Source organism: Lonchura striata, chromosome 4, assembly GCF_046129695.1.
Source record: "Lonchura striata isolate bLonStr1 chromosome 4, bLonStr1.mat, whole genome shotgun sequence".
Taxonomy (NCBI): Eukaryota; Metazoa; Chordata; class Aves; order Passeriformes; family Estrildidae; genus Lonchura; species Lonchura striata.
Genome location: NC_134606.1, coordinates 2,983,210 through 3,009,115, shown reverse-complemented (window position 1 = coordinate 3,009,115; position 25,906 = coordinate 2,983,210). Strand labels below are relative to the sequence as shown.

At 50.3% G+C, this 25,906-nt stretch overlaps 1 protein-coding gene across 5 annotated transcripts in view; it reads left to right on the top strand.

Moving 5' to 3' along the window:
- PTPRA (protein tyrosine phosphatase receptor type A) overlaps positions 1-22,633 on the top strand; it is a 119,820-nt gene extending 97,187 nt beyond the window's left edge. For all 5 annotated transcript variants that reach the window (XM_077782689.1, XM_077782693.1, XM_077782692.1 and 2 more), the window contains 19 exons: positions 2,758-2,775; positions 5,715-5,799; positions 7,513-7,586; positions 9,352-9,488; positions 11,198-11,288; positions 11,769-11,845; positions 12,723-12,759; positions 13,883-13,980; positions 14,101-14,220; positions 15,159-15,325; positions 16,062-16,197; positions 16,949-17,098; positions 17,205-17,298; positions 18,310-18,386; positions 19,696-19,830; positions 20,044-20,169; positions 20,487-20,638; positions 21,461-21,596; positions 22,280-22,633. In XM_077782689.1, the coding sequence (XP_077638815.1) occupies positions 2,758-2,775; positions 5,715-5,799; positions 7,513-7,586; positions 9,352-9,488; positions 11,198-11,288; positions 11,769-11,845; positions 12,723-12,759; positions 13,883-13,980; positions 14,101-14,220; positions 15,159-15,325; positions 16,062-16,197; positions 16,949-17,098; positions 17,205-17,298; positions 18,310-18,386; positions 19,696-19,830; positions 20,044-20,169; positions 20,487-20,638; positions 21,461-21,596; positions 22,280-22,354 (1,985 nt within the window). In that variant the 3' untranslated portion in view covers positions 22,355-22,633. The remainder of the gene's footprint in view (positions 1-2,757; positions 2,776-5,714; positions 5,800-7,512; positions 7,587-9,351; positions 9,489-11,197; positions 11,289-11,768; positions 11,846-12,722; positions 12,760-13,882; positions 13,981-14,100; positions 14,221-15,158; positions 15,326-16,061; positions 16,198-16,948; positions 17,099-17,204; positions 17,299-18,309; positions 18,387-19,695; positions 19,831-20,043; positions 20,170-20,486; positions 20,639-21,460; positions 21,597-22,279) is intronic.
- The last annotated feature ends 3,273 nt before the right edge of the window (positions 22,634-25,906 follow it).

Below are 25,906 nucleotides of genomic sequence, written 5' to 3'. Positions count from 1 at the left end.
CCTGGATGGTTTTTTTGTTTGGATTTTTTGTTTTTATGGCTGGGTATTTGTGGCTTTTTTGATTGGCTGGTTTTTGGGTTTTGGGGTTTTTTTTGTTTTTTTGTTTTTGTTTGTTTGTTTGTTTGGGTTTTTTGTGTTTTGTTGTTGGTGGTGGTTGGTTGGTTTTTTGGTGAGTTTTTTTTGTGGTGTATTGTTGATAAATTGTTTGTTTGGTTTTTTTTGAGAGAGATTTTGGGGAGGAATGTAGATATTTTCGATTTTTTTACTTTTTTTATTAGTAGGGGGTTAGCTTGCTTTTAGTTTTTTTTCTTTTTTGGCTTATTTTAAGCTGGGCTGTATGGCTCTCCTCTCTTATTTAGCTATGGGCTGGGCAGGGGAGAGTTTTGTACTGTATTCTGATTGGAATTAAAGAGGGGGAGTTTTTTTGGGAATTTTGCTTTTAATTTTTCTGTGTTCTCAGAGGCGTGTTTATTTTCAATTGGTTATTTCAAGTGTTAATATTTAATTTTGACTTTTGACTGGATTGACTTTTTTTTTTTTTTGAGAATTTTTTTTTTGTGTCAAACTACGACACATCCTGATCTCATTCCCCTCTTAGCACATCAGGAAAGTGACCCCGTTAAAGCATTTTTTTGGCTGCTGAGTCCAGGTTAAGAGGGAAAAATCAGGTAAAAAGAGGCTGAGGTGACCAGAAATCTTTGCTGAGCTGTGGCTCTTCACCCATGGTTGGCTCCTTGTATTGTTTGAGACCCAGTTTGGGTACTGCATGTCTCCAGCTTGCAAAATGAAGATGGCATGCTGCTAGAGCTTGGGATTTAGTGAAAAAACAGGATTGGTAACTTGGTTGTGGATTAGAAAACCCTGAAACAAGTTGATGGTGGAGTTAATGCAGGGAGGTGTCGAGTGTTTATTCCTCAAGAGCCAATTTCCCAAGGGATGTTGGCTGTTGGGTGTGCGTGCACCTCAGTGAGATGTGTGTGTCCTCTTCCTCTGGGAATCTTTGGAAACCACAGCCTGGGAAGCTGCAGTGAAGCTGTCTTTGACACCAGCATAGGAAGGGATGTGGTTGAAGGAAGTTCACAACCCAGCTTTTATTCTGCCACCCCTGAGCTCATCCAGCTTCCTTCCCTACCCAAATCCTTTTTTGCAGAGTGAAGGAGTCTGACATAGCCTCACACACAGGGACAAGTGTGGTATAAATGTAGCCTACACATAGGAGAGATGGAGGCAAAAGCCTTCAGTGCTGCTAATATCTGGATTTTGTAAGATGATGTCTGCTCATGGGGGGCTGAATTTATTCATTTTTGTGTCTCCACTGCCTTTTTGTGATTTGGGTTGCCAGTTTGGGTGAACTCCCGTGCTGTATGCCATGACACATTGGCCATTGCACCATCAGGGCCAGAAGTGGCTTCTCACTTGATGAACAAATGATCAAACCTAATTCTTTCTTTATCTCAAATAATGTGCCAGTGTTGGAATCGGTGGTATTGATGATTCTGAGGTTGTAGAAAGTCTCTGTCTGTCAGCCCCGCTGCCAAAGCAGAAGCCACAATTGGTCTGTGCTGGTTTCCAGGTTGTTTATTCTGTTTCTCTCTCACATGTTCTGCTGCCCTGCCCAGCTCTGTCCTGCAGGGCAGCGTGTGGGGCTCTGCCCTCAGTGGGATGTGACAAACATTAAATACCAGAAACTCCCTGGGCTGGATTTACAATAACGTGCCAATATCTGTCACCTACGTTGGACAGTGTGTCCCCAGCCTGAGCCAACAGAAAAATGCCAACACCACAGTGAGACATGGAGGGCATGGAGAAGGAGAAAAAGGACAAGGCACACCCAATTTCCTCCATCTTGTCCCCTTTGGACCCCTAATCTAGAATCCTAAAATTTTACTTTTGCACCCGTGCCACACTTAATTATTACTGATATCAAACACTCAGAGCTGGTAATTCATCCTGTAAGATTGCAAACTCTTTTCCATGGACAGAGATCACAGACAGTGTCTCTGGGGGCTCTGTCCAGGGGGGTTCCTGACCCCTGCCAGGGTGCCAGGGCAGCCAGAGGGGAGCTCTGGATTCCCACAGCCAAGGAACAAAATCAGTTTTAGGGCTGCCCTTGGCATTAGATTTAATAGGAAATGTTGGTGCTATCATGGAAGAATTAAGTGGTGCTGGAGAAGGGGACTGGGGCAGAAGGGCACACGTTGTAGGGGCAGTTCCTCCTTGTGCAAACCCACCAGGATTGTCCTCAGCCCTGTGCCAGCAGCACTGCCAGAGCCAGGCTCTGCTCTCCTGGCACAGGTTTGTTCCGGTGCCCTCTGGATGAGACATCCAACCCAGCAGGTGGAGACTTTCCTTGGATGATCCTCGTCCCCATCCCTGAGCCCAGCTGCTCTTAATTGAACTCTTGGCTCAGCCACACTCTTAAAATTATGCACCAGTGTTATCTCTTGATATTTAAGTGCTAATGAATTACACCAGTGACTTGCTGCTTATGGTTTAAACAGTAAGTTGTGTTTATTGATGTTAAACTTGGCTTCAGCTCCTTGTTCTGCTGAGAAAAACTCAGGATTTGTTCCTTTTTCCTTACTCAGGAATTCATTTTAACATCCTGGTTTTATAGCTAGTGTTTTAAAGGAAAGCTTTACAGGCAGATGATGAGAGTTACTAAATTTGTTCCTGTCTTGGTCTTTGATCCTTCCTGACTTACTAAAATGTCTTGTTCCTTTGTTGCTAAGAGACTTTTGTTTTCTTTTTCTGCAGGTAACTCTGACAGAAGAGGTAAGAATGTTACATTTCATTGCTCTTTACTCAGTAAAAACAATTCCAGAAGCATTCTGCTATTAGAGAACTCTCCTTAGGACTTCCAAATGTGTTTTTATGAAGCTTCCCAAGCTGTTTAAAAGAGCTGGTGACACACTGATATCTTTATTTCTGTTGGGATTTTATTTTTAGAATTAAATAATCCCATTCCAATTTGTACATGTCCTGTTAGGTATGAATTGTTCCTGCTCTGAGAATGTCAGCACGTCCCTAGAGCTGGATGACCAAAGTCTAAGAAGCCATTCAGGAAATTTTCTTTTGGGTTTTTATTTTTTTTTTTCTGCTGCTGAATTGCCTTTATTGACTGTGACTTACATGATTTGATCCAAACCCATCCTGCAGATGATGGGAATAATTATTGTTCTCCTTCATTCTGTTGGCAAGCAGTAACACAAATCCATTTCTTGTAAGAGAACAGCACTTTAGGGACATTTCCCCATCTCTCAGCTCTGAGAACTGGCATCTCTAGCAGAATATTTGCAATTACTGATGGCTTTAGCACTCCAGGAGCAGTCAGCTGCCTCTGTGTGTTTTCATCCTGGCTCTGATGGGTGGTGCAGCTTTGCAAACTCTGCCTGGTGCTGCTCTCTGTGCCTGGCTCACCCAGCCCACTGATGGTCCAGGGAACAGAAGATGCTCTGAGCACTGACTGCCAGCACACATTTAGCAGAGGGAATAAAAGGGATGCAGGTCTGAAGGAACTTGTTTGAAATTGTGGCTAAGCCTCTGCAGAAATGCTCAACAATTCCCTCAGATCTGGCCTGGCTTAGGCCTGATTTTGTGCTCTCTCTGCCATTGTGCAATCAGAGCAAATTTTTTTAAAAATAGCAATACATCTGACTTCCCAACAAGATTTATATGAATATTGCTAATACTATTATAAATATAGTTAGGAAATCAGATTAAATAAGGCATTTTTAACAGCATAGATAGGGCAAGGGGATACGGCTTCAAACTGGGAGTAGGTTTAGATTAGATAATGAGAATAAAATCTTGGCTGTGAGGGTGGTGAGGCCCTGCCACAAGATGTCCAGAGATTTGTGGCAGCCCCATCCCTGGAAGTGTCCAAAGCCAGCTTGGATGAGGCTTGGAGCAGCCTGGGATGGTGGAAGGTGTCCCTGCCTGTGGCAGGCAGTGGAATGGGATGATCTCTAAGGTCCCTTCCAACCCAAACAATTCCATAATTCTATGATCTTTGCACCTTTCTGCAGGAGACAGATTGAGGCAAAATTCCCAAAAATTTCCTTTTGAGAGGTGCTGTCACATTAGAGCAGTAGATGAGGATAAAAACAAGCAAAATCAGGATAATTCAATTTTTTTCTTTGCCACACAGGGCCATTGCCTTGAAATCATGACAGAAAAATCATGTTTTAATAGAAATAACATTCCCAGACCTCACACCACAGAGGGACAAACACAGAAATACAGTCAAGAGTGCCCTTAGGTAGCTCAGAGATGGACAAAATAAACCCCAGCTAAGGAAATCTGCTGGCTGAAATTGCTGAGACACGTGGAGCAGGGATCTGCAGTGAAATGGATGCACAGAATTTGGGAAGAGGGGTCGTGCCCTGCAGCCCCTTGGGGCTGTGTAGACACAGTGTGGTGGCCCCATCAGATGGAGGGAGCTGATGGAAAATGGAAATATCCCCATCTGGCATGGCTGGCATCCACATTTATCTGAAAAATGCCCTTCAGGGCATTTTTCTTCTCCTCCCTGGTTGGAGCTGCTTGGCTTCCAACCCAGCTGGGTGATTTGCCAGCACCAACCACTGACCTCCAGCAGGAGACAGAAATGGTTTATTTAAAGGAAAAGTAAAATCTGCTGTGGGTCATGGAGGGATGGGGGTGTTTCAGACTAATTCAAGTGTTTTTACAAGGGAATTGTGAGGTACCTGCCCTTGAGGAGCTTCTGCAAGGGAGCCAAATTGGGTCACAAATTGGTGGCCAGGTGGTGTCTGACCTCTCCTGCTCTCTAAATTCTGTATTTCCCAGGGAGGAAAGAGTAGGAGGTTGGACTAGATGGTCTTTGGAGGTCACTTCCAACCCAAATTATTCTATAATTACAGAATCATGGAATGGTTGAGTTGGAAAGGATCTTAAAACTCAACCACTTCCACCCTGGAGAACTTCCACTATCCAAGCCCTGTCCAACCTGGCCTTGGACACTTCCAGGGATCCAGGGGCAGCCACAGCTTCTCTGGCAGCCTGGTCCACACCAAATCTCCCCCTTGGAGGTGTTCAGATCCCAGGTGCAGCAGGAAGCTTTGCTCTCTTGTCCTGTTTGACGAAGATCTAGAAGCAAAATCAATGGTGGTTAAAAATGTATATCTGGGATCTTAGAGATTGCAGAGTTTTCACCCATTTTAATATGAAGTTCCTTATCATGTACCAAACATTCTTTACACCAAACTCATGGGCTTATTAGGAACCTCTCTCTGGACCCTTAAATCTCAAGCAGAAAGTTTTGTAGATCACCAGCTGACAGAGGAAAATTCTCCTGGTGGCTGCTGGGCCACCACATGCACATTCAGGTATGCAGAAGGAACCCCAAAATAGCCCAGTCCAAACTTTCCCCATCACTGTTTTCATCTCCAAGGTCACAATTTCACAGTGATCAACTCTTGGAGAAGATTGAGGTGCTCTGAGTGGTGGTTTCAGGTTTTAATCTGACCTGGGAGTGTCTGAGGCACGTGGTGCTCACTCATCCTTTTCTGCTTCACTCTCAGTCTGGAAAATTGCAACATCACTTAATACTATTTATTATTTATTATGTTTTTATTACTAATATCATCATCAGAATTGTTTTTCAAGCAGAAATTGTAGAACTCTGCCCTGTTAAATGATGGCTCGGGATGTTTTCCAATGTCCATAACCACACCTTTCTCTTCCTCTTGCAGATGAGACTCCCATTATAGCTGTGATGGTGGCCCTGTCCTCCCTCCTAGTCATAGTATTTATTATTATTGTTCTGTACATGTTGAGGTAAGAGCTGCTTTAATGCTGGATTCCCTTGTTTGACAGAAACAATTCCTGAATGAGCAGGAATGAGCCTTTTGTGCTGTCTTCCCAAGCTAAAGGCTGACACAGCTGGTGATTTGAAAAGAAACCTGTAAGGACAATGAATGAAAATGATGTTTGGGGTTATCTGGTGAATGATGCTCATTCCTTTCTCTGCAAAGCTGCTCCTCGTGTGGGGAATTCCTGTCCTGCCTTTCAAAATGTCACATTTAGCAGGGTAGGTTGAATTGAAGCCTTTTCAGTGTGGGGAAAAGCAGGTGAGGTTTCCTTGTGAGGCTGCAGATGATGGACTGAGTAATCCAGGGAGGCTGAACACAAAATGCTTTCAGTGTGTTATTCCTTGATGCCCATCTCGATAGCAAGCTGGATCCAACATCCAAACTCTGTTTGGTCCCTGAGCACCTTTCACTGTGAATGGCAGGAGCTTGTGAGGAGCTTTAGGTGATGCTGTGCTTGAAATTACAGCACAATAATGTTGTAAAAATGTGCTGCCACACAATAAAGCCTTCTTAGGGCCATTTTTTAGAATCCAAGCATCTGCCCTGCTTAAAATGAAGCATTCCCAGCTCCTGAAAGCATAACTAAGAATGTCTTTATTCACCTGCAGTAAACACTTCAATTTGCTCACCAGTTTGGTGATTAAGTAAGTCTTAAAAAAAAAGGAAAAAAAAAAAAAAGAAAAAACAATTTCCTTAGCAGTGGAAAACTTCCCTCTGTCTCCTGGCTCCAGGCCTGCCCTCACAGCAGTGAACCTGAGGAGAGTTTTGCCTCAGGAGTTCAGCAGCAGCAACAGAGTTTTGAGTCCTTCCCACCTGGCTTCCAGCCCTGAAAGAAAGGGTTTGTGTTCTCTGCCCAGTGATTCAGCAAAACTCCCAAATTTCAGGCAAAGGGAGCACATGGAGCAGCTGCTCCAAGTTAAAAACACATGGAGCAGGGATTTGCTGCAGGACAGATCAACCTGGGCTTTATGTGCTCTGCTGGGTCAGCCCAGGGAGCAGGGACTCCTTGGGGTGTCCTCTGTAAAGAGCACCCTTCCAGCTTCTCCTGCCTTCCACCTCTCCCTGGGCTCCTGCAGCTGTTCCAGATGTGCTCAGTGGACAGCTCTGCTCACAGGCAGGATTTCAGAGGTCCTGCAGCCTCCTGGACCCACCAGCTCATTCATAAAGCCTTGGAAAAGCGTGGCCAAAAAAAAAAAAAAGGGAAAGCTTTTTGGGTGCTTCTAAATGGTTATTTATGATTATGTTCATAAATTCTCACCTGTAGTAAGTTGTCAGTGTGCTGTTATCAAAATCATCCTTGCATTCCTGTTTGACCTTCTCCACATCATTTGTTGTTCTTTTTCACACAGTAATAGGCAGCTGGATCAAACTTGTCTTGCATATATCCTTTGAGCAAACTAGATAAAGAGTTCTCCCCCATCATAAGGAAGGAGTGAGATATTGCTACTTCCAGAAGTTTTTTCTGCTCTTTTCATTTTTTTTTCTGCTGTTAGATCAAAGTAAAAAATCGGTAAAAGCTGAACCAATAACTTTCTTTTGGAGAATTTCAGAATTTTGCTCACTTTTAGTGTCCTACTCCTTTTGTCAATATTCATTGTTACTTAGGTCTTATCTAGGAGGGAAACTGGGTTTCCTGGTGGATATTTACTGACTTTTCCACCCCAATTCTCCCTGGCAGGTTCAAGAAATACAAGCAGGCAGGGAGCCACTCCAACTCCTTCCGTCTGTCCAACGGCCGCACGGACGACACAGGTGAGTCCACCTGGTCTCTCCCACCTCCTATGTTTGTAGGCAGATATTTTTTTAATTCCTGTTGTGTTGCTGTTTTTGTTATTTCCTGACCTCCTTTGTTCCATGTTTTCCATGTTTTCCATGGTTTTGGCAGACTTTCGTAGAATGAAGGTTTATTTCCCAGCTTTCATTCCACAGTGTTTGCCCTCAAGGGGTTGATATTAAAATGGGTGATCACTTCCAAAATCACTGCTCACATTCCTCTTGATTTTACACAGTGTTTCTTTGACTCAAATGAGAACCTTTTTTGAAAAAAAAAAAACCACATCTCTGGGGAATAATTAAACATTCTTCTGCTCTTTCAGATTAGGATGGTCTCTGATTAAAACTCAGATCTTCACACTAATTCTGGACACCAAACTAAGATTTCCAGGAGAATACAGGGAATACACCTATTTTCATTATAAAAACATTTTTGTACCTCCTAAACATGCAATTTTAAAGCTTTGTGTAATGTCTAAATTCTTCTGCCCCTGAGCTGTGAGCCAGAGCTGACATGGTGGGGTCTGAATTTGGGCATCTCTATCCATGTGTAGGCACTGATTAAGACCTGAAGAGACCTCTTAAACTCAGTTCAGATGCTTTTTCAGCACTGCTTCCACATAAACCAAACACCTTCTGAGAAGCACTAACTGGAATTCATCACCTTTTTGATTTTATGTTGGCTGCTGAGGCCTTCCCTGCCGTCTTACATCGCTGTAAACGGAGGTGTGAAGTTCATAAACGCTCAGCTGTGTTGGTGTAACCCTCCCGTGGCCTTTCTGGGCTCTGCTGAGCAGCACAAGCAGCAGCTCAGCCTTTGCTGTGCCCTCCTGGGAAGTGTTTCACAGTGGTGGTGCCTGACTTTCCATGGGAGAGAGGGAGAAGCTGGAATTCTGAGCCAGGTGGTCTCCAACCCCAGCATTGACTTGGTCCTCAGTGCCCTGTCCTGCCTCTGGGAGAGTGTAGATCAGAGTGTTAACCATTGTAGGATCACTGATTTTTTGGGATTGGAAATGTCCTTTAAGATCACTCAATCCAACCATTCCCCCAGCCCTGCCAAGGCCACCACTGACCCATGTCCCCAAGGGCCACATCCACATGGCTTTTAAATCCCTCCAGGGATGGGGATTCCAACACTGCCCTGGGCAGCTGTGCCTGGGCTGAGCAACCCTTTCCATGAAGAAATTTTCAGAAATATCCAACCTGAGCCTCCCCTGGCCCAGCCTGAGGCTGTTCCCTCTCCTCCTGTCCCTGTTCCCTGGAGCAGAGCCTGACCCCCCGGCTGTCCCCTCCTGTCAGGAGCTGTGCAGAGCCACAAGGTCCCTCCTGAGCCTCCTTTTCTCCAGGCTGAGCCCCTTCCCAGCTCCCTCAGCCTCTCCTGGTGCTCCAGCCCCTTCCCCATGTCCATTCCCTTCTCTGGACACCCTCAAAATCTTGTTGTGAGAGGCCCAGAAGTTTCCCCAGGACTGGAGATGCTGCCCCAGCAATGCCAGCACAGGGCACAGGCACTGCCCTGGCCCTGCTGCCACAATCCAGGTGCCACCTTGCTCAGAGCAGCCTGCTCTGGTGGAAGCTGTGGGACCAAGAAGCTCTTTAAGCTCCCCTCCAACCCGAACCGTTCTGCGCACAAAAACAGGACACATGGGGACAAAACAGCGACACGTGGGGTCCCCGTGCTTCCCCTGGCGCTGCTGGCCACGGGGGACAGCTGGTGGCCCCTGTGACCCCCCGGGTGTCATTGCAGAGCCCCAGAGTATGCCCCTGCTCGCCCGCTCCCCCAGCACCAACCGCAAGTACCCCCCGCTGCCCGTGGACAAGCTGGAGGAGGAGATCAACCGGCGCATGGCCGACGACAACAAGCTCTTCCGGGAGGAGTTCAACGTGAGTGCCTCTGCTGCTGCCCCCAAATCCCACAGGCTGCCCTCAGCGTGGGGTTTAGGATCTGCTTTTTGGGGGGTTTCTTAGGAAGGGTTGATTCTGTCCTTGGAGTCTCTGATAAGCCGTCCGCCCCCGCGCTCGCTCAGTTTCTAGCAAGCATCTCTTCAGAGTTAGGTTTTGCTGGGTCTTGGGGTCATCCAGAGCTCACCTGCTTGCTGGTTGCTTCCCAAGCTCTGCCTCCCCACCTCCCAGTCCTCATGGTCTTAAATCCACAAACAAACAAAAAAAAAAAAAGCTTGGACAGAGAAACAGCAATGAGCCCATCTTCTTTCAGCGAGCTGCTGACCCTGAAACACAATGGTGACAGAGTATGGGACAAAGGCTGGCCTTCAGCTGTGAGGAGTTCAGGTATTGGGCTTGTCCCACAAGCCCACAGCATTTCTTCAGGGATGGCTGCAACCTCTTCTGGACATTGCTGAGCTTTGCAGCTTGTGACAACGGGTCTGTTTTGCCTTGTGAATATACAAAAATAGAATATAATATGGAATAGAATAGAATAGAATAGAATAGAATAGATTCATTAAGGTTGGAAAAGCCCTTTTAAGATTATTGAGTCCAACCATTAACCCAGCACTGCCAATACCACCACTAAACCATGTCCCCAAGTGCCACATCTACACTTTTTTTTTTTAACACTTTCAAGGATGGTGACTCTGCCACTGCCCTAGGCAGCCTGTGCTGGGGCTGGACAGCTCTTTCTGTGAAAATATTTTCCTAAATATCCAATCTGAACCTCCCCTGGCCCAGCCTGAGGCCGTTCCCTCTCCTCCTGTCCCTGTTCCCTGGGAGCAGAGCCCGACCCCCCGGCTGTCCCCTCCTGTCAGGAGCTGTGCAGAGCCACAAGGTCCCCCTGAGCCTCCTTTTCTCCAGGCTGAGCCCCTTCCCAGCTCCCTCAGCTGCTCCTCATCAGACCTGTGCTCCCAGCCCAGGTCCAAGTCCTGATAGGAGAAGATTAAAAAAAAGCCACTCTGCTTTGTCCAGCTGCTACAAAATTTGATCCCTTTGCTGGCCATGCTGTGATGAAACCAAATAGGTGCAATGAATGCCCAGGGAGGGAGATTTTAAGGGTTATAAATACCTGATTGCCCTGGACACTTCCTGCCATCCTGTCAGCTGGAGGAAGGGATGGTGGATACCTCCAGAACATTCTTTGCTGTCCAAAGAGGATGTGGAATAACAGTGATCCACTGGGAAACCCAGGGACAGTGTCCCCTGTCACCCCACCAAAGACCCCCTGGGGCTGCTCCTGCCATCACTGGGTGGGCTGGGGAGGTGGGGGCTTAATCAGGTCACAATTAGCAGCGCTGTTAATGAGGGAATCTCACAGGAGGCTCCGTGGACAGGAATCAGGAATGAGTTCCTTGGTGCTGCCGGGTGGGTTCGGAGCTGGAGGCTTTGCTGCCACCTCGTGTCCATGGAGCAAGAGATTCCAGATCCTTTTCCTCATCTTTCCAAGGGGATTGCCTCTCTCTGGTCCAGCCCAGATATTTAAATGGTCACTTTGAGAGTTGCTGCTGGGGTGGAGGTGAGGGGTGTGGGTGGTGGGGACACGTCCAGAGGGACAGGATGCTCAGAGGTGGCATTATCCAGCACATTGTTCCTGCTGTGCCATGAAAACATCATGGAAAACCCTTTTTCTGCTGCCATTTCAGGCTCTCCCAGCGTGTCCCATACAGGCCACGTGTGAAGCTGCTTCCAAGGAGGAGAACAAGGAGAAGAACAGATATGTGAACATTTTGCCCTGTACGTGTCAGAGCTGGTTAGACGGGGGGGAAACACTCAGGGACTCCTGCTAGCACTCCCCATTCCTGGTTTTGGGATGGGCAAGGGCACAGATGAGGGCATTTCACCTCCCAGGTGGATGGCTGTGTCTGCTTTAGCTTTGGATACCTGTGAGGAGAAGGTCCATGGAGCCCTCAGCGGCCAGGAGGCCGTGCAGAGTGAAAGGTTTGGGAAATGCCAGAAGGGACAACTCTTGCCTGGGGGCACTGGGCAGTGGGATGCTTGGAGTGTCCTCAGATATGCACTGTGTAGAAAAAAAACTACCTTGGACAAGATCTAGGGCCTCTCTGGGTTTAAACAAGAGGAATTTGGGGGCATAAAGGTGTTTTTGCAGCAGAGCCAGGAGGGTGGGCTCCACTCCAGCTCCTGGATTCTCACTATGCCAGGTACCAGCAGAGTGGAGGGGGTTGTCTTTAATGCAGAGTTTTAATTTCCCTCCAGATGATCATTCCAGGGTTCACCTGACTCCTGTGGAAGGGGTCCCTGACTCCGACTACATCAACGCCTCCTTCATTAATGTGAGTTTTGCGACATGAAGGGGAAATCCCTGCCAGGAGCAAAGCCAGGCAGGCTGCTTTGGAGAGTGCTGGGGAACCATTCCTGCTGGAGCTGGGCATTTCTGAGCAACAAACAGCTGAAGAATCACACAATCTTTGAGGCTGGACAAGCCCTCTAAGACCCACAAGTCCCCCAGCACTGCCAGGCCACCACTAAGCCATGTCCCCAAGTGCCACATCCACACAGTTTTAAATCCTTGGAAGAGTGTGGCCAGTTGGTCATCAGTGCTTCCCAGCTTGCAGGGCTGGATGTGGGAAGGGGATGGAGAAGAAATGAAGGAATCCAGCTGAAATGGGAGCAGCATTTCCCTGCTCTGCCCCTGGGAGGAGATGGGTCCTTTGTGGCTGTCACCGTGTGGCTCCAATCAGCTGGAAGGGTCATGTGAGAGATGCAGGCACATCAAGCAAAGCAAGACTCAAAAGAGCTTTTTCCTTCCCTCCCCAGTAAATCAAATACACAAAATCAATCCCTGTGAGTTCTACAGCCCCTCTTCCAAGGATCAGTGCTGATTTCCACGTGATGCTCTGGATGCAGGGTCAGTGGAAGGGCTGTCAGGTACCACTTCATCAGTGCCTCGTGCCAGCAAGTGGGGTCATTCCTGCTTTATGTGAGCATGGGGAGTGTTCCTGTGGGAAAACAGCCCTTTGCACAAGGATTTTCAATTATTTCAGCCCATCTTTGAGCTGATTTCTCCCCTCAGAGGCAGCAGCCCCTTGTCTGCACAAGGGAGAATGAGCAGCAGAGCAGATGCCAGCTCTGTTCCTGAAGTAAATGCATCTCATTACTTTTATGTTAGAGAAACATTAATTTATCTTCCTTTTTCTTCTTTTCTTGTAGGGGTACCAAGAGAAAAACAAGTTCATTGCTGCACAAGGTAAGTTTTTGACTATTCCCATTGCTCTTTTTGGGGCAGCTGGGCTGGGTCCCTCTGCTCAGTGGAGCTGTGCCCTCTGCCTACAGCACAGCACCTTGCAGGGCTCCCCTGGTTAAAAGGAGGCCTGGCTGCTTCACAGATTGTTCCCAAAATTATTTTCCCAGTCAAAGAGCAGTGCTGGATGTCTTGGTGGGCAGAGAGAAGTCCTACCTGTGCAATCCCATTGCTGGAGGGGGTTCTGACCTCTGGAAATTCTTCCAGGGAGCTGCTTAATTAAATTCCCCAAATCACAGAATCATGGAATGGTTTGGGCTGGAAAAGACCTCAAAGCTCATCTCATTCCACCCCACTGCCATGGACAGGGACACCTCCCACTATCCCATATTGCTCCAAGCTCCCTTGAACTCTCCCAGGGATGGGATGGAGAGAAATGTCCTTATGATCTTCAGAAGTCCAAACACATCCCTAAAACCAAACTTCCCACTCACAGGGTGGGGATTGTGTCAGCAACAGGATGTTACCTGCCCATGGGAGTGTTTTGTATTTCCTCTCAGCTCTTGCCAGTGGGTCGGGGCATTCCTGGCAGGTTTCCCTGGCTCTGGCTGGAGCAGGAGGCTGGATCAGGTCTGTCAGCACTTCCAGGCTCAGGTTAAGCTTTGGCTCTGCTGTTCTCTTGGCTCACCCTGAGCCTCAGGCTTGGCAAGGGAGTGTAGGCTGAGTTAGCTTTGTGTCTGGCAGGCAGCAGGGAACTATTCCTGTGCCACACTGAGATGGGATCCCATGGCTGAAACCCAAAATCCCAGGGCAGGACTTCTGCAGACTTTGGGACAGCCATGATTTCCCTGGGTGACCTTGGGCAACTCCATGCTGTGTTTGTCTGGTTTCCCCATCTTGAGCTAAATATGGGATTCCTGACCATGAAACAAGTCCAGAAATTCCAGCTATTGTGTGATGGGATTATTCCTTGGATCAGGCATGCCCAGACACCACAGCAACCTCCTGTGACCTGTTGGCAAAAAATGTGTTGGATCATCCGTGACGTGCGACCTCACACGCTGGGTTTCGGCCCCAAATTGTGAGAGGTTGATCCCAAAGAGGACTTTTTGTTTTACCTTCCCCTCAGGACCAAAGGAAGAAACAGTGAATGATTTTTGGAGGATGATTTGGGAGCAAAACACAGCGACAATTGTCATGGTGACCAACCTGAAGGAGAGGAAAGAGGTGTGTTCTGGAAGATTTTGGGTTTGGGGCTCATCCTGTGCTTATGGGTGTGTCCTGGAGCCATCCCCAGCCTTGTGAGGGTGTCCAGAACTCACCTGCCCCTCTTTTCTCCCCCCACAGTGTAAATGTGCTCAGTACTGGCCAGATCAGGGCTGCTGGACCTACGGGAACATCCGAGTCTCCGTGGAGGACGTGACCGTGCTGGTGGATTACACCGTGCGCAAGTTCTGCATCCAGCAGGTGCCAGGGATCACCTCCCCCATCCCTTCCTGCCCCATCCCAGCCCTCCCTTCTCCACACTGGGCATCCCAAAGGTGTTGGCTCAACTCCTCCAAAGCTCTGTGAGAGCAAAGTTGGGATGAAATGACCCCCAGCACCCATTTTTAACCAGAGTTGTTAAGAATTTATTCCTCCCAAGAGCCTGTTCCCAGTGGTACCAGCGTGGCTGTGCTGAGAGCAAGGAAGCTGAGGGATGCCAAGGCTGAAATTCCATCCTGCAGTACTCCAGCACTTGCTGTTAGCAGTGTTGGTCCCTGCTCTCACCCACAGACACTTAATGCCTGAAAATAATCAGATTTATCCCCTCAGCTGAGACAAAATCCAGCGCTGTATGTGTTGGGTTTGATTGCTTTCCCATCTGTCACCACATTTCCTTGTCCTCCAAGGAGACTCTGGGTGTTTTAGTCACTCTGTTTGTTTTCCTGCCTCTCTCAGAGGCAGGCAGGGATGAGTTGGTGCCTGAAAACCTGTCTGGACTTTGAGGGGGATTCTCCTGAGCTTCATCCTTCACTCCAATGGCCTGGATGTGTTTGTTTTCCTCCCCTGCCTTTAATCCGAGGATGATCTGGCCAGAGTGGGAAAGGATGGAGCAGGAGCTTCTGTTTGGGCTTGCTGAGGATGAAATATGGCAGCTGCTGCCAGGCTGGATGCCACAGGCAGGGACAGGCTGGCATCTCATAGCCCTCGGATGTGGGATGTGGTGCTGGGTGGTTAAAATGTCACATTTTCAGAGACTGATTTGTCCCAGAGCCTGAGCCCATGCCCTTTCAGCTGTGGATGCTGCTTCTAAAGCCATCCAGCCCCATCTCAGGTCTGCAGCTCCGTCTCTCTCTTCATTTTGAGGGAAGAAGGGAAACCTGAGTATTTCTCCTTAACCTGAGTCCTCCTTTCCCCTGCAGGTGGGAGATGTCACAAACAAGAAGCCTCAGCGCCTGGTGACCCAGTTCCACTTCACCAGCTGGCCCGACTTCGGGGTGCCCTTCACCCCCATCGGGATGCTGAAATTCCTGAAGAAGGTGAAGACCTGCAACCCCCAGTATGCAGGAGCCATAGTGGTGCACTGCAGGTGAGTCCTGCTCACAGCCAACCTTTGGGTCACCTGGAAAGCATCTCCTATTTAAAAGGAAATTTTTTCATTAGCTTTGTTTGACTTTCCTGTGTTAAACGGGGATGTTCCTCATGGGGACATGCAAAAAGAAATAATTAATTGAAGGAAGTTCTTGGAATCAGTGATGTTAGGGTGTTACAGCCCATCTGGAGGGGTCATTTGGGTTGGCTGCATGCTGAGTGAGCCAAGGTGAGCTCTGGTGGCTCTCCCTTGGCTCTCCACTGCCCTGGCATGAGAAGATAACATCCCTCTTTGGGAGAAGGCAGTACTGAGCTGCCAGATTGCCTGGAGCAAGGGCCAAGGAGATTGGCCTCACCTGGAGTGGGTTCAGACACAGCAGCAGCACTGGGGGACCCACAGGGGCTTCCACATTGCAATGAGGAGAAGCCCCACGATAAAGGCAGAGATGGTCACATTTGCACCATCCCAAGTTCATTTTTCTTGCCTTCTTGGGAAGCAGCTGATTCCAAGAGCTTTGTCTTCCCTTCATGTCTGCTGGTCATGAAGACAATCCAATCCAACCCCCTGCCTTGGGCAGGGACACCTCCCACTACCCCGGGCTGCTCCAAGCCCTGTCCAACCTGGGATTGAGCGCTTCCAGGAATCCAGGGGCAGCCACAGCTTCTCTGGGAAGCATCCCACCCTCCTAGGGCAGAATTCCTTCCCAGATCTGCCCTGACCCCTTGTCCCGCAGCGCCGGGGTGGGACGCACGGGCACTTTCATCGTCATCGACGCCATGCTGGACATGATGCACACGGAGAGGAAGGTGGACGTGTACGGCTTCGTCAGCCGCATCCGCGCCCAGCGCTGCCAGATGGTACAGACAGATGTGAGTGTGCTGCTGCCCTGCCCCTGGCCATGCCTTTCCTTCACCCACTCAAAGCCCCTGGGAGGGTTGAGTGGCATCCCTCCTTTTCTGTGGGTGATGCGGCATCAAGTGAGTCCTTCACGGGGTCCTGCTCTTTTGAATGCACTTTGTAGAATCATTAAATCGTTTAGGTTGGGAAGGATCCTTAAAATAGAGTCCAGCCATTCCCTCAACACTGCCAAGGTCAGCACTGACCCATGTCCCCAAGTGCCACATCCACACGGCTTTAAAACCCCCCCAGAGATGGGGACTCCACCACAACCCTGGGCAATTTCTTCTTTCCATGAAGAAATTTATCCAGTATCCCAACTGACCCTCCCCTGGCACCGCTTGAGGCCATTCCCTCTCATCCTGCCCCCTGGATGCCCCCTCCTTTCAGGGAATCTTGTGGAGCCAGAAGATTCCCTGAGCCTCCTTTTCTCAAGGTTTGGAGAACATTTTATGTCACATCTGCTTTGCTTGGTGTGGTAAATAAATAAACAGTCCCCATGTGGTAGCAAAAAGGTTGTCACTCGCTTTTCTGGGGTTTCAGAGGGTGGGCAGAGAGGTGGTGGGTTTGTACTCAGCATGTGTTCACTGGGCATGGAACATGGCAGAATAAAAGCAAAGTAGCTTTTATGGTTAGAGGGGGAGGTGTAGTTCTGAGCAGCAAGACCAGTTTTAAAAAGGAAGATTTGAGAGAGACTCAGACTTCCTTTTACTCCTTCTGCAGATGCAGTATGTGTTCATATACCAAGCACTTCTGGAGCATTATCTCTACGGTGACACGGAGCTGGAGGTGACCTCCTTAGAGATCCACCTCCAGAAGATCTACAACAAAGTGCCAGGGACCAGCAGCAACGGGCTGGAAGAGGAGTTCAAGGTGAGCAGCGTGGCTGCTGTCCTGGAGGAGCTGCTGGGAGGGTGCAGGGATCACCTGGCACTGGGTGGCTCTGAAACTCCCCTCTGCTTTGCTCCTTGCCCTGCAGAAGCTCACTTCAATCAAAATCCAGAATGACAAGATGAGAACGGGCAATTTGCCAGCCAACATGAAGAAGAACAGGGTGCTTCAGATAATTCCATGTAAGGCTCCTTTGGCTGAGTGTCTGGTGGGTGTGGGGACAGGAATTGGGCTGATGAGATGGGACAAAAAGGGACCTTGTGGTGTTCAAGGAAAAGGGCAAAGTTCTGCCCCTGGGGAGGGACAAGCCCAGGCACCAGGCTGGAGTGGGGTCACCCAGCTGGGTGGAAAAGCAGCTTTCAGGAAAGGACCTGGGGGTCCTGACAGACTGCAGCCTGAGCCTGAGGCAGCCAAGTGCCCTTGTGACAAAAGGGACAGTGGTGGCCTGGGCTGTGTGAGACAGAACACTTCCAGCAGGTCCAGGGAGGGGATCCTGCCCCTCTGCTCAGCACTGCTGAGGCCACACCTGCAGCACTGGGTCCAGCTCTGCCTCCCCAGCACAAGAGGGACAAGGACAGACTGGGGAGAGCCCAGGGCGGGGGCTGGAGCATCTCTGCTCCCAGCAAGGGCTGGGAGAGCTGGGATGCTCAGCCTGGAGAGGAGAAGGCTCTGGGGGCCTCATCCCTGTCCATCAACACCTGCAGGGAGGGTGCAGAGAGCACAGAGCCAGGCTCTTGGCAGTGCTGGCCAGGGACAGGACAAGGGGCTGTGGGCACACACTGACCACAGGAGGGTCCCTCTGAACATCAGGGAGGACGTTTTGGCTCTGGGGGTCACCAGGTGGTGACACAGGTTGCCCAAGGCGGCTGTGGAGTCTCCATGCCTGAAGATACTCAGATTTTCTCTGGACCCAGATGGGCATCCAGCCCTGTATGACCCTCTCTGCTGGTTTCTGCTCTGCCTCAAGGGGAAGGGATCCAGTGCTGAGCAGGTCCTTTCCCTGGAGAGCTCAGCATCCCCTTCCTCTGCCCCAAACCAGGGCATGGCAGAGGGTGGAGCTGACTGTCCTTGTCCCAGCCAGGTGCACTGTGCTCCTCTTCCCTCATCTCTGTCTCCCACCTGGGGCTTGGTGACTCCTCAGCTAAAGATCATGCAGATTATCCCAAATCTCAGGTGATTTTGTTCTGTTCCAGATGAGTTCAACCGAGTAATCATTCCAGTGAAGAGAGGGGAAGAGAACACAGACTATGTGAACGCTTCCTTCATTGATGTGAGTCTTCTCCAATCTTCTTTCCATCTTCTCCCAGTGGAAACCACCTCGTGCTGCTTCCTTTGGGAAGGATTTATCCCAAACACTCCTTTCATGGGTTTTGTACAGCTGCCTCCACGTGACTTTGCCTTGTGTCACCAGCTGGTGCTGGTTTCTTTCTCCAAGAAACCCCCAGGTATATCCAGCTCCTTGTGGGAGAGGAGAGCCTGAGCAGAGCCTCCAAATCCTGGGCTCACTTCTGCCCCTCTGGGCTCTGCTGATGGCTGTGGAGAAAGGATCCACATATCCATGGGAATAACACAGCACTGGCCATTTGGTCAGAAAACATCCCCCAGATTCGATCAGGAAGCAAGACAAGATCCCAAAACCTTGGAGAGGAGCCAGGTCAATCCCATTACACCTGTCTGGGTGGCAGCAGGAGGAGGGGCAGGGAGGTTAAGTGCTGTCCTCACTCCGAGGGGGAGATAAGTGATTGAACATCCTCCTCTCCTGAGCAATCCTGTTGACTCCAGGGAGACATTTCGGATGAGTATTGATCTCCACACAGTGATGCCAGTGCTGGCCAAGTCACAGCCCCTGTTCTTTTCCAGCCCAATTCCTGTTTTCATCTTCTAATGACACAAGGCTTTTTTTTTTCTTTTTTTTTCCCCAAAAAAGGCAATCACTGGGTTTGCCCACTAAAACCAGTTTATTCCCAGTTCTAACATCCTTAATTAATTGCTCCCTGAAATCTCCTTTGCTGAGTCCCTGCTGTGGCTGCAGGAGCAGCCAGGAGCAGCTGCCTTGTTGTGCATCCAGATCAGAAAGCGCCCGTGGCACGTAAGCAATTTGGGCTGAGGATTCAATTTCCTGCCTCTGCTGAACTTTGCTTAAATGACAAACTCCAAATGACGAAGCATCTGCAGTCACAGTCTGCAGGGAGGGCACAGGGGAGTTTGAGGGGTTTGGAAACAAAAACTCTTTGTGGCTGTGCAAAAGCCAGAGTCATCCAGCCTTCCTGCTGGTTTTCACAGATCACAGAATGGTCTGGGCTGGAAGGGACCTTAAAGATCATCTAGTGCCATTTAGTTTTGCTTGCTTCTTCCAAAAATCCCCAATAAAAATCGTAGCTGGAGTATTGGAGCTAAGGCAAAGCTCTGCTCCAGCACTCAGAGCTTGCAATATTGCTTAGGTGTGCTGGAAACCCAAATGGAGAAAGCCAGGTGTGTGTAGGGGAGATAATCCTCCCAAAATTGAACTGAGCTGGGTAGACCAGCTGTGTCCAAGGGATTCCTCCTGCTGGTCCACTGACCCTGTTCCCAAATTCCAGGGTTATCGCCAGAAGGATTCCTACATCGCCAGCCAAGGGCCTCTGCAGCACACGATAGAGGACTTCTGGAGGATGATCTGGGAGTGGAAATCCTGCTCCATAGTGATGCTGACAGAGCTGGAGGAGAGGGGCCAGGTAAGCTCCTGGGATCAGGGAGGCAATTAAATGAATTTACAGCAGGAGTTTGGAATGGGATGACCCTTAAAGTCCCTTCCAGCCCAAACCTGTCTGTGATTCTGGGAGTTTGTGCAGTCTCTGGGATCCCACCCTGGTGTTGGGCAGCTGCCAGGAGATTGTTCTATCCAAACCCACCTCCTCACCCTGTGGCCTCCTGTGATGCTTCCTCAGGAGAAGTGTGCCCAGTACTGGCCGTCCGACGGCTCCGTGTCCTACGGAGACATCACGGTGGAGCTGAAGAAGGAGGAGGAGTGTGAGAGCTACACAGTGCGGGACCTGCTGGTGACCAACACCAGGGTAAGAGCCTGGCTGCACCCCTGGCTGCTCCTCTTTCACTGCAATGAGCCCCTGCTGGTGTTCCCTCAGCTCCATGAGCTCCCCGTTGTCCCAAAGGGTTTTCATCCCTGCATCCCTGTCCTGCTGCTCGCTCCTCGACCGTCCCCTCTGCTGTCCTCACCACCACCAAGCCTCCCTCCTGCTCCCCATTCCCCACTCCTTGCCCTGGGAATGCCACTCCTCCACAAGCAGCTTTCCTGCAGGGCTTGTCAGCCCGTGGGTTCCTTGGTACAGATCTCTCAGCAGCTGCCTGACCTCGAGCTGTGCCTTCCCCGCAGGAAAACAAGAGCCGACAGATCCGGCAGTTCCACTTCCACGGCTGGCCAGAGGTTGGGATCCCCGGGGATGGGAAGGGGATGATCAACATCATTGCAGCGGTGCAGAAGCAGCAGCAGCAGTCTGGCAACCACCCCATCACTGTGCACTGCAGGTAAAGCCTGCCTGGGGCAGCTGGGCCACCCCTGCCAGGGGATCTGCTCCACCAGGAGCTTGGGAGATGGTCAGGATCCCAAACTGGATAAACTGGGAGAGGCTGGGGCAGGGCTGGCTCCTCCCGTTCTCCAGCTCTTCCCACGTGGGGATTGTCCTGTGGGCAAAGGCAGCAGGGGTTTTCCCTCAACCCTCCTGTCAGAATCCGTGGTATTGATGATTCCCAGATTGTAGAAAGTCTCTGTCTGTCAGCCCCGCTGCCAAAGCAGAAGCCATAATTGGTCTGTGCTGGTTTCCAGGTTGTTTATTCTGTTTATCTCTAACATGTTCTGCTGCCCTGCCCAGCTCTGTCCTGCAGGGCAGCATGTGGGGCTCTGCCCTCAGTGGGATGTGACAAACATTAAATACCAGAAACTCCCTGGGCTGCATTTACAAGAACGTGCCAATATCTGTCACCTACGTTGGACAGTGTGTCCCTAGCCTGAACCAACAGAAAAATGCCAACACCACAGTGAGACATGGAGGGCATGAAGAAGGAGAAAAAGGACAAGGCACACCCAATTTCCTCCATCTTGTCCCCTTTGGACCCCTCATCTAGAATCCTAAAATTTTACTTTTCCACCTGTGCCACACTTAATTATTACTGATATCAAACACTCAGAGCTGGTAATTGATCCTGTAAGATTGCAAACTCTTTTCCATGGACAGAGATCACAGCCAGTGTCTCTGGGGGCTCTGTCCAGGGGGGTTCCTGACCCCTGCCAGGGTCCCAGGGCAGCCAGAGGGAAGCCCTGGATTCCCACCCCCTGGTTTCTCTTTCCAGTGCTGGAGCAGGAAGAACAGGCACCTTCTGTGCACTGAGCACTGTCCTGGAGAGGGTGAAGGCAGAGGCGATCCTCGATGTCTTTCAGACTGTCAAGAGTTTAAGACTACAGAGGCCACACATGGTGCAGACACTGGTAGGTGCCTCCTGCCCCACCAGATCCTCAGCAAGAATGTGCTGGGGACTCAGTGTTGAGCAACAACCTCTTTGGTTCAAGGTTTTTGCTCTCCATGAAAGAGGGAGTGAGGGAAGATGTGGGTTCATCATCCCTGGAAGTGCCCAAGGCCAGGTTGGATGGGGCTTGGAACCATCTGGGACAGTGGAAAGTGTCCCTGCCTGTGGCAGGGGGTTGGAACAAGGTCATCCTTAAGGTTCCTTCCAACCCAAACCATTCTAGGATCCATGATCCATGAAGGTGGGCCGGGAGCTGTCTCCCCTTCCTCTTGTTACGGCATCAAGTGCCCTCTAAGCACTGACAGAAGATGTAGGAACCTCCTTGGAGATCTCCTCAGCCACAGTCCATACATTAATGGGCTGAAACACCTGGAAAAGTGTCCTGGGGTGGCTGTGGAACCCTGCACATTGGTAGGGTTGGAGCAGGTGGGGCTGGGTGAGGTTTTAGAAGAAAAATCTTTTGGGATCCGAGCAGAACCTCAGAGAGCAGAGGAGAAGTCAGAGTTTCTTTTGCCGTGAGTACCCCAGCAGGGGTCTGGGGGTCACAGGGAGGTGGGACCTGCTCTGGACACCTGAGCAAGCACGAGGTGCTGTCTCAGGTGTGGATTTTCCTGCTGTGACACCGTTCTCTCCCAAATCCCACAGGAACAGTACGAATTCTGCTACAAGGTGGTGCAGGAATACATCGACGCCTTCTCAGACTACGCCAACTTCAAGTGAAGAGAAAAAACAGGAACAAAAAAAAAAAATCCACACCCACCCTCCCCGAAACAAATGACAGAAGAGTTGCCTTCTTTAATATTTTGTAATATTCTGTTTGTTAATATACCCCCCCAAAAAAAAAAAACCTATGTGTATATATCTTAACTGTTTTAGAGGTTGGTACCATAAGCTTCATATTAGCTGGAGATTTTATATGTAGCAAAGTGTTAGTGCAGATACTGTTGGCTCCTTTTTTTCCAATGTTTTATTGGGGAATTAAATAGCGTGATGTTTGGATTAATATTGTCATACCATCTCTCTTCTGGAGAGTTGATACAGGCTGTTATTTTGTTTGTAAATCTTTTTTTTTTTTTTTTTTTTCTTGAGGGAGTAAAGCTTTTTAAAAAAAAAAAAAATGAAAGAAAGATATCCTGGATCTCATCTGAAAACCCAAACCCACCCCACCACAACCCCCCCACCAGCACAAGCTTTTCCAAACCTGCAGGGAAATGGTTTCACATTTTTCTGCTGGTCAGCTCTTAAAAAAAAATAAGGAGAAAAAAAAAAAAAAAACAACTCATTCTGTGTGTGTGTTTATATATAAATACCCTCATTTTTGTACCAAAAGCTAAAAACTTTCCTCTCTCAGGGTCAGGCCACCATGTACTGCTGGTTTGGAAACTGTAATTCCCACACAGCAGCACCCAAATGTTGGGATTTCAACCCCAAAAAAAGAAAACCCCAGGAAAACAAAAGGATTTTTGCTCCCAGAAGGAAATGTCTGTGTGTTTGGAGCTGGATTTTAGAGCAGGGATGGGGGTTGGCCCTGTGGCCCTGAGCTGAGGGGGATCACAGTGGCCATCCCTGGCACCCCTGCTGCTGCTCTGTGCAGGTGAGCTCCATCCCCAGCTCCTGGAGGCATTGTCAGATGATTTTTTGATTTTTTCCTGGCATCCTGAGAGATCACACCATGAGGGAATGGTTTAGGGAAGAAGGGATCTCATGGAATATCCAATCCCACCCCCCGCCATGGCAGGGACACCTTCCACCATCCCAGATTGCTCCAAGCCCTGTCCAGCCTGGCCTTGGGCACTTCCAGGGATCCAGGGGCAGCCACAGCTCCTCTGGGAAATCAAATCCACCCTCACAGGGAAGGATTTCTCCCAAATCCCTACTCCAGGCCTGCTCTCTTTCAAGAAGAACCCAAAGAGTCAAGAAATATCCTGAGGACCAGGGGTGCAGCGCTTGTATATTAGGGAAAAAAAGCAGGTTAATATGGTTGATTTTATTATTTTCTTCCTTACGAAGCAGTGCCTGAGGAAACACCTTGTTCCTCCTGCAGTCAGGGCCACCATGCCCAGGTTAATGGGGGGAGCTCCATCCCCACTGCAGGCACTGGGAGAACTGGTTTGGAGCAGAGGCTTCACCCCAAGGGTTTCTCTGCACTCCAGTGATGGGCAGCACAGGGTGGGTGGCAGGGCCCAGGAATATTGACAGGGATGTCCTGAGCTCAGGATATGGGGTTGAAATCTGGGAAATTCTGGGTAAAAGCAGCCCATGAGTCAGAGCATCCAAGTTTTTTCAGCTTTTTCCATCCAGGCAGGGTTCACAGGGGGATTCAGTGGAGGCACACAGGCACGGGGACACCCTCAGCCACCCACAACACCCCCAAAAGTTGCTTTAATGCTGCCATCATCCCCACACCAACATCACCCCATTGCTAATAAATTCCAGCTCCTAAATTTTGGAGGCTTTGGGGCAAGGCTGTCAGTCACACTCAGAAATAAATGTGGTGACCCCAAAGCAATGGGGACCCTCCTCGAACAGGGAGGCTTCATTTGTCCTCACGGGTGCTCCACTGAGGAACACACACCACCCCAACAAGTCCCTCCATCCCACTGCCCAATGGGTGCTCCCTGCTCCCTGGGGCTGTTAATGAGATTTTCCCCCTTTTTTTTCCATCATTCCCAGGATCTCAGAAGGCTTTGGGAAATTTTGGGGTGCCAGGAGCTGCCTTGAGCTTTTGCCACAGCATCTGCCACGGCCCCATCCTGCATCCAACTGCAAATATCAGAGAGATGAGCAGCTGCTGGAGATACTCCAGGGCCAGATCCTGCCTAAATCCCCTTCCCAAGCTCTGCCACATCCCTTGAGCTGGGAGCTTTGGGCTCCATGGCCATTGCCAGCATCCAGCCCCAGTTTGGGGGTGACAAATTTGAACCGAGGAAATGAGGGCTGGGGTGGGGTAGGGAAACTGAGGCACGGGGAATTTGCTCCTCTCCTTTCAGCAAGAGCGTCCCTGGAGCTGCACAGGGACAATGTGGATCCATCCCTTTCCCAGCTGCCAGGAAATTGGGAATGAGCCCGTTCTGGGGGGTCCCCAGCCCTGGGTGACAGAGGGGTCAGCGGGGCTGAGACCCCAAAAAGGCGTCTCAGGGCAGTGCCGGGGGGATTTGGGGGGAAGGAGGCTCCGGACGCTGGCACGGGGAGGCCGACGCCGTCAGCGAGGTCACGGTCCCCCGTGGGAGCGGTGGCCGGGCCGACGTCACTGTCACCGAACCCTTCAAATAGCGGAGCCTGCCCGGCCGGACACTGCCACCACCGGCACTGCCACCACCGGCACTGCCACCACCGGCACCGGCACCACCGGCACCACCGGCACCGCCCAGGTGAGGCTGGGCCCGGGGTTGGGGGTGGGGGGTCCTTCTTGCCCCTAATCAAACCCCATGCTGGATCCAAACCCCAGCAGCACCCCGGGGTGTTGAGCCCCTCCAGCTTCTCCAGCCCCAAAGGCACCCAGAGGTGCTCATCCCCTCTGGATCTGAATCCTAAACCCACCCCAAAGTGATGCTGGGTCATCCCTCCTGTGTCTCCATCCCAAACTCACCCCAGCATCACCCAGGGGTGCTCAACCCTTCTGGATCCCCACCCCAGCACTACCCAGGGGTCTTTATCCCCTCTGGATCTGCATCCCAAACTCACCCCAGCATCACCCAGGGGTGCTCATCCTCCCTGGATCTGCATCCCAAACCCACCCCAGCACCATTCAGGGGTGCTCATCCCCTCTGGATCTCCATCCCAAACCCACCCCAAAGTGATGCTGGGTCATCCCTCCTGTGTCTCCATCCCAAACCCACCCCAGCATCACCCAGGGGTGCTCAACCCTTCTGGATCCCCACCCCAGCACTACCCAGGGGTCTTTATCCCCTCTGGATCTGCATCCCAAACTCACCCCAGCACCACCCAGGGGTGCTCATCCTCCCTGGATCTGCATCCCAAACCCACCCCAGCACCATTCAGGGGTGCTCATCCCCTCTGGATCTCCATCCTAAATCCACCCCAAAGTGATGCTGGGTCATCCCCTCTGGATCTGCATCCCAAACCCACCCCAGCACCACCCAGGGGTGCTCATCCTCCCTGGATCTCCATTCCAAACCCACCCCAGCACCACCCAGGGGTGCTCACCCCCTCCGGATCTCCATCTCTCCACTCAACCCCTGAGGTTCTGCTGGACCCAAACCACCTCAGGCAGCACCCAGGGGTGCTCAACCCTCCCGCAGCCCCCCGGCC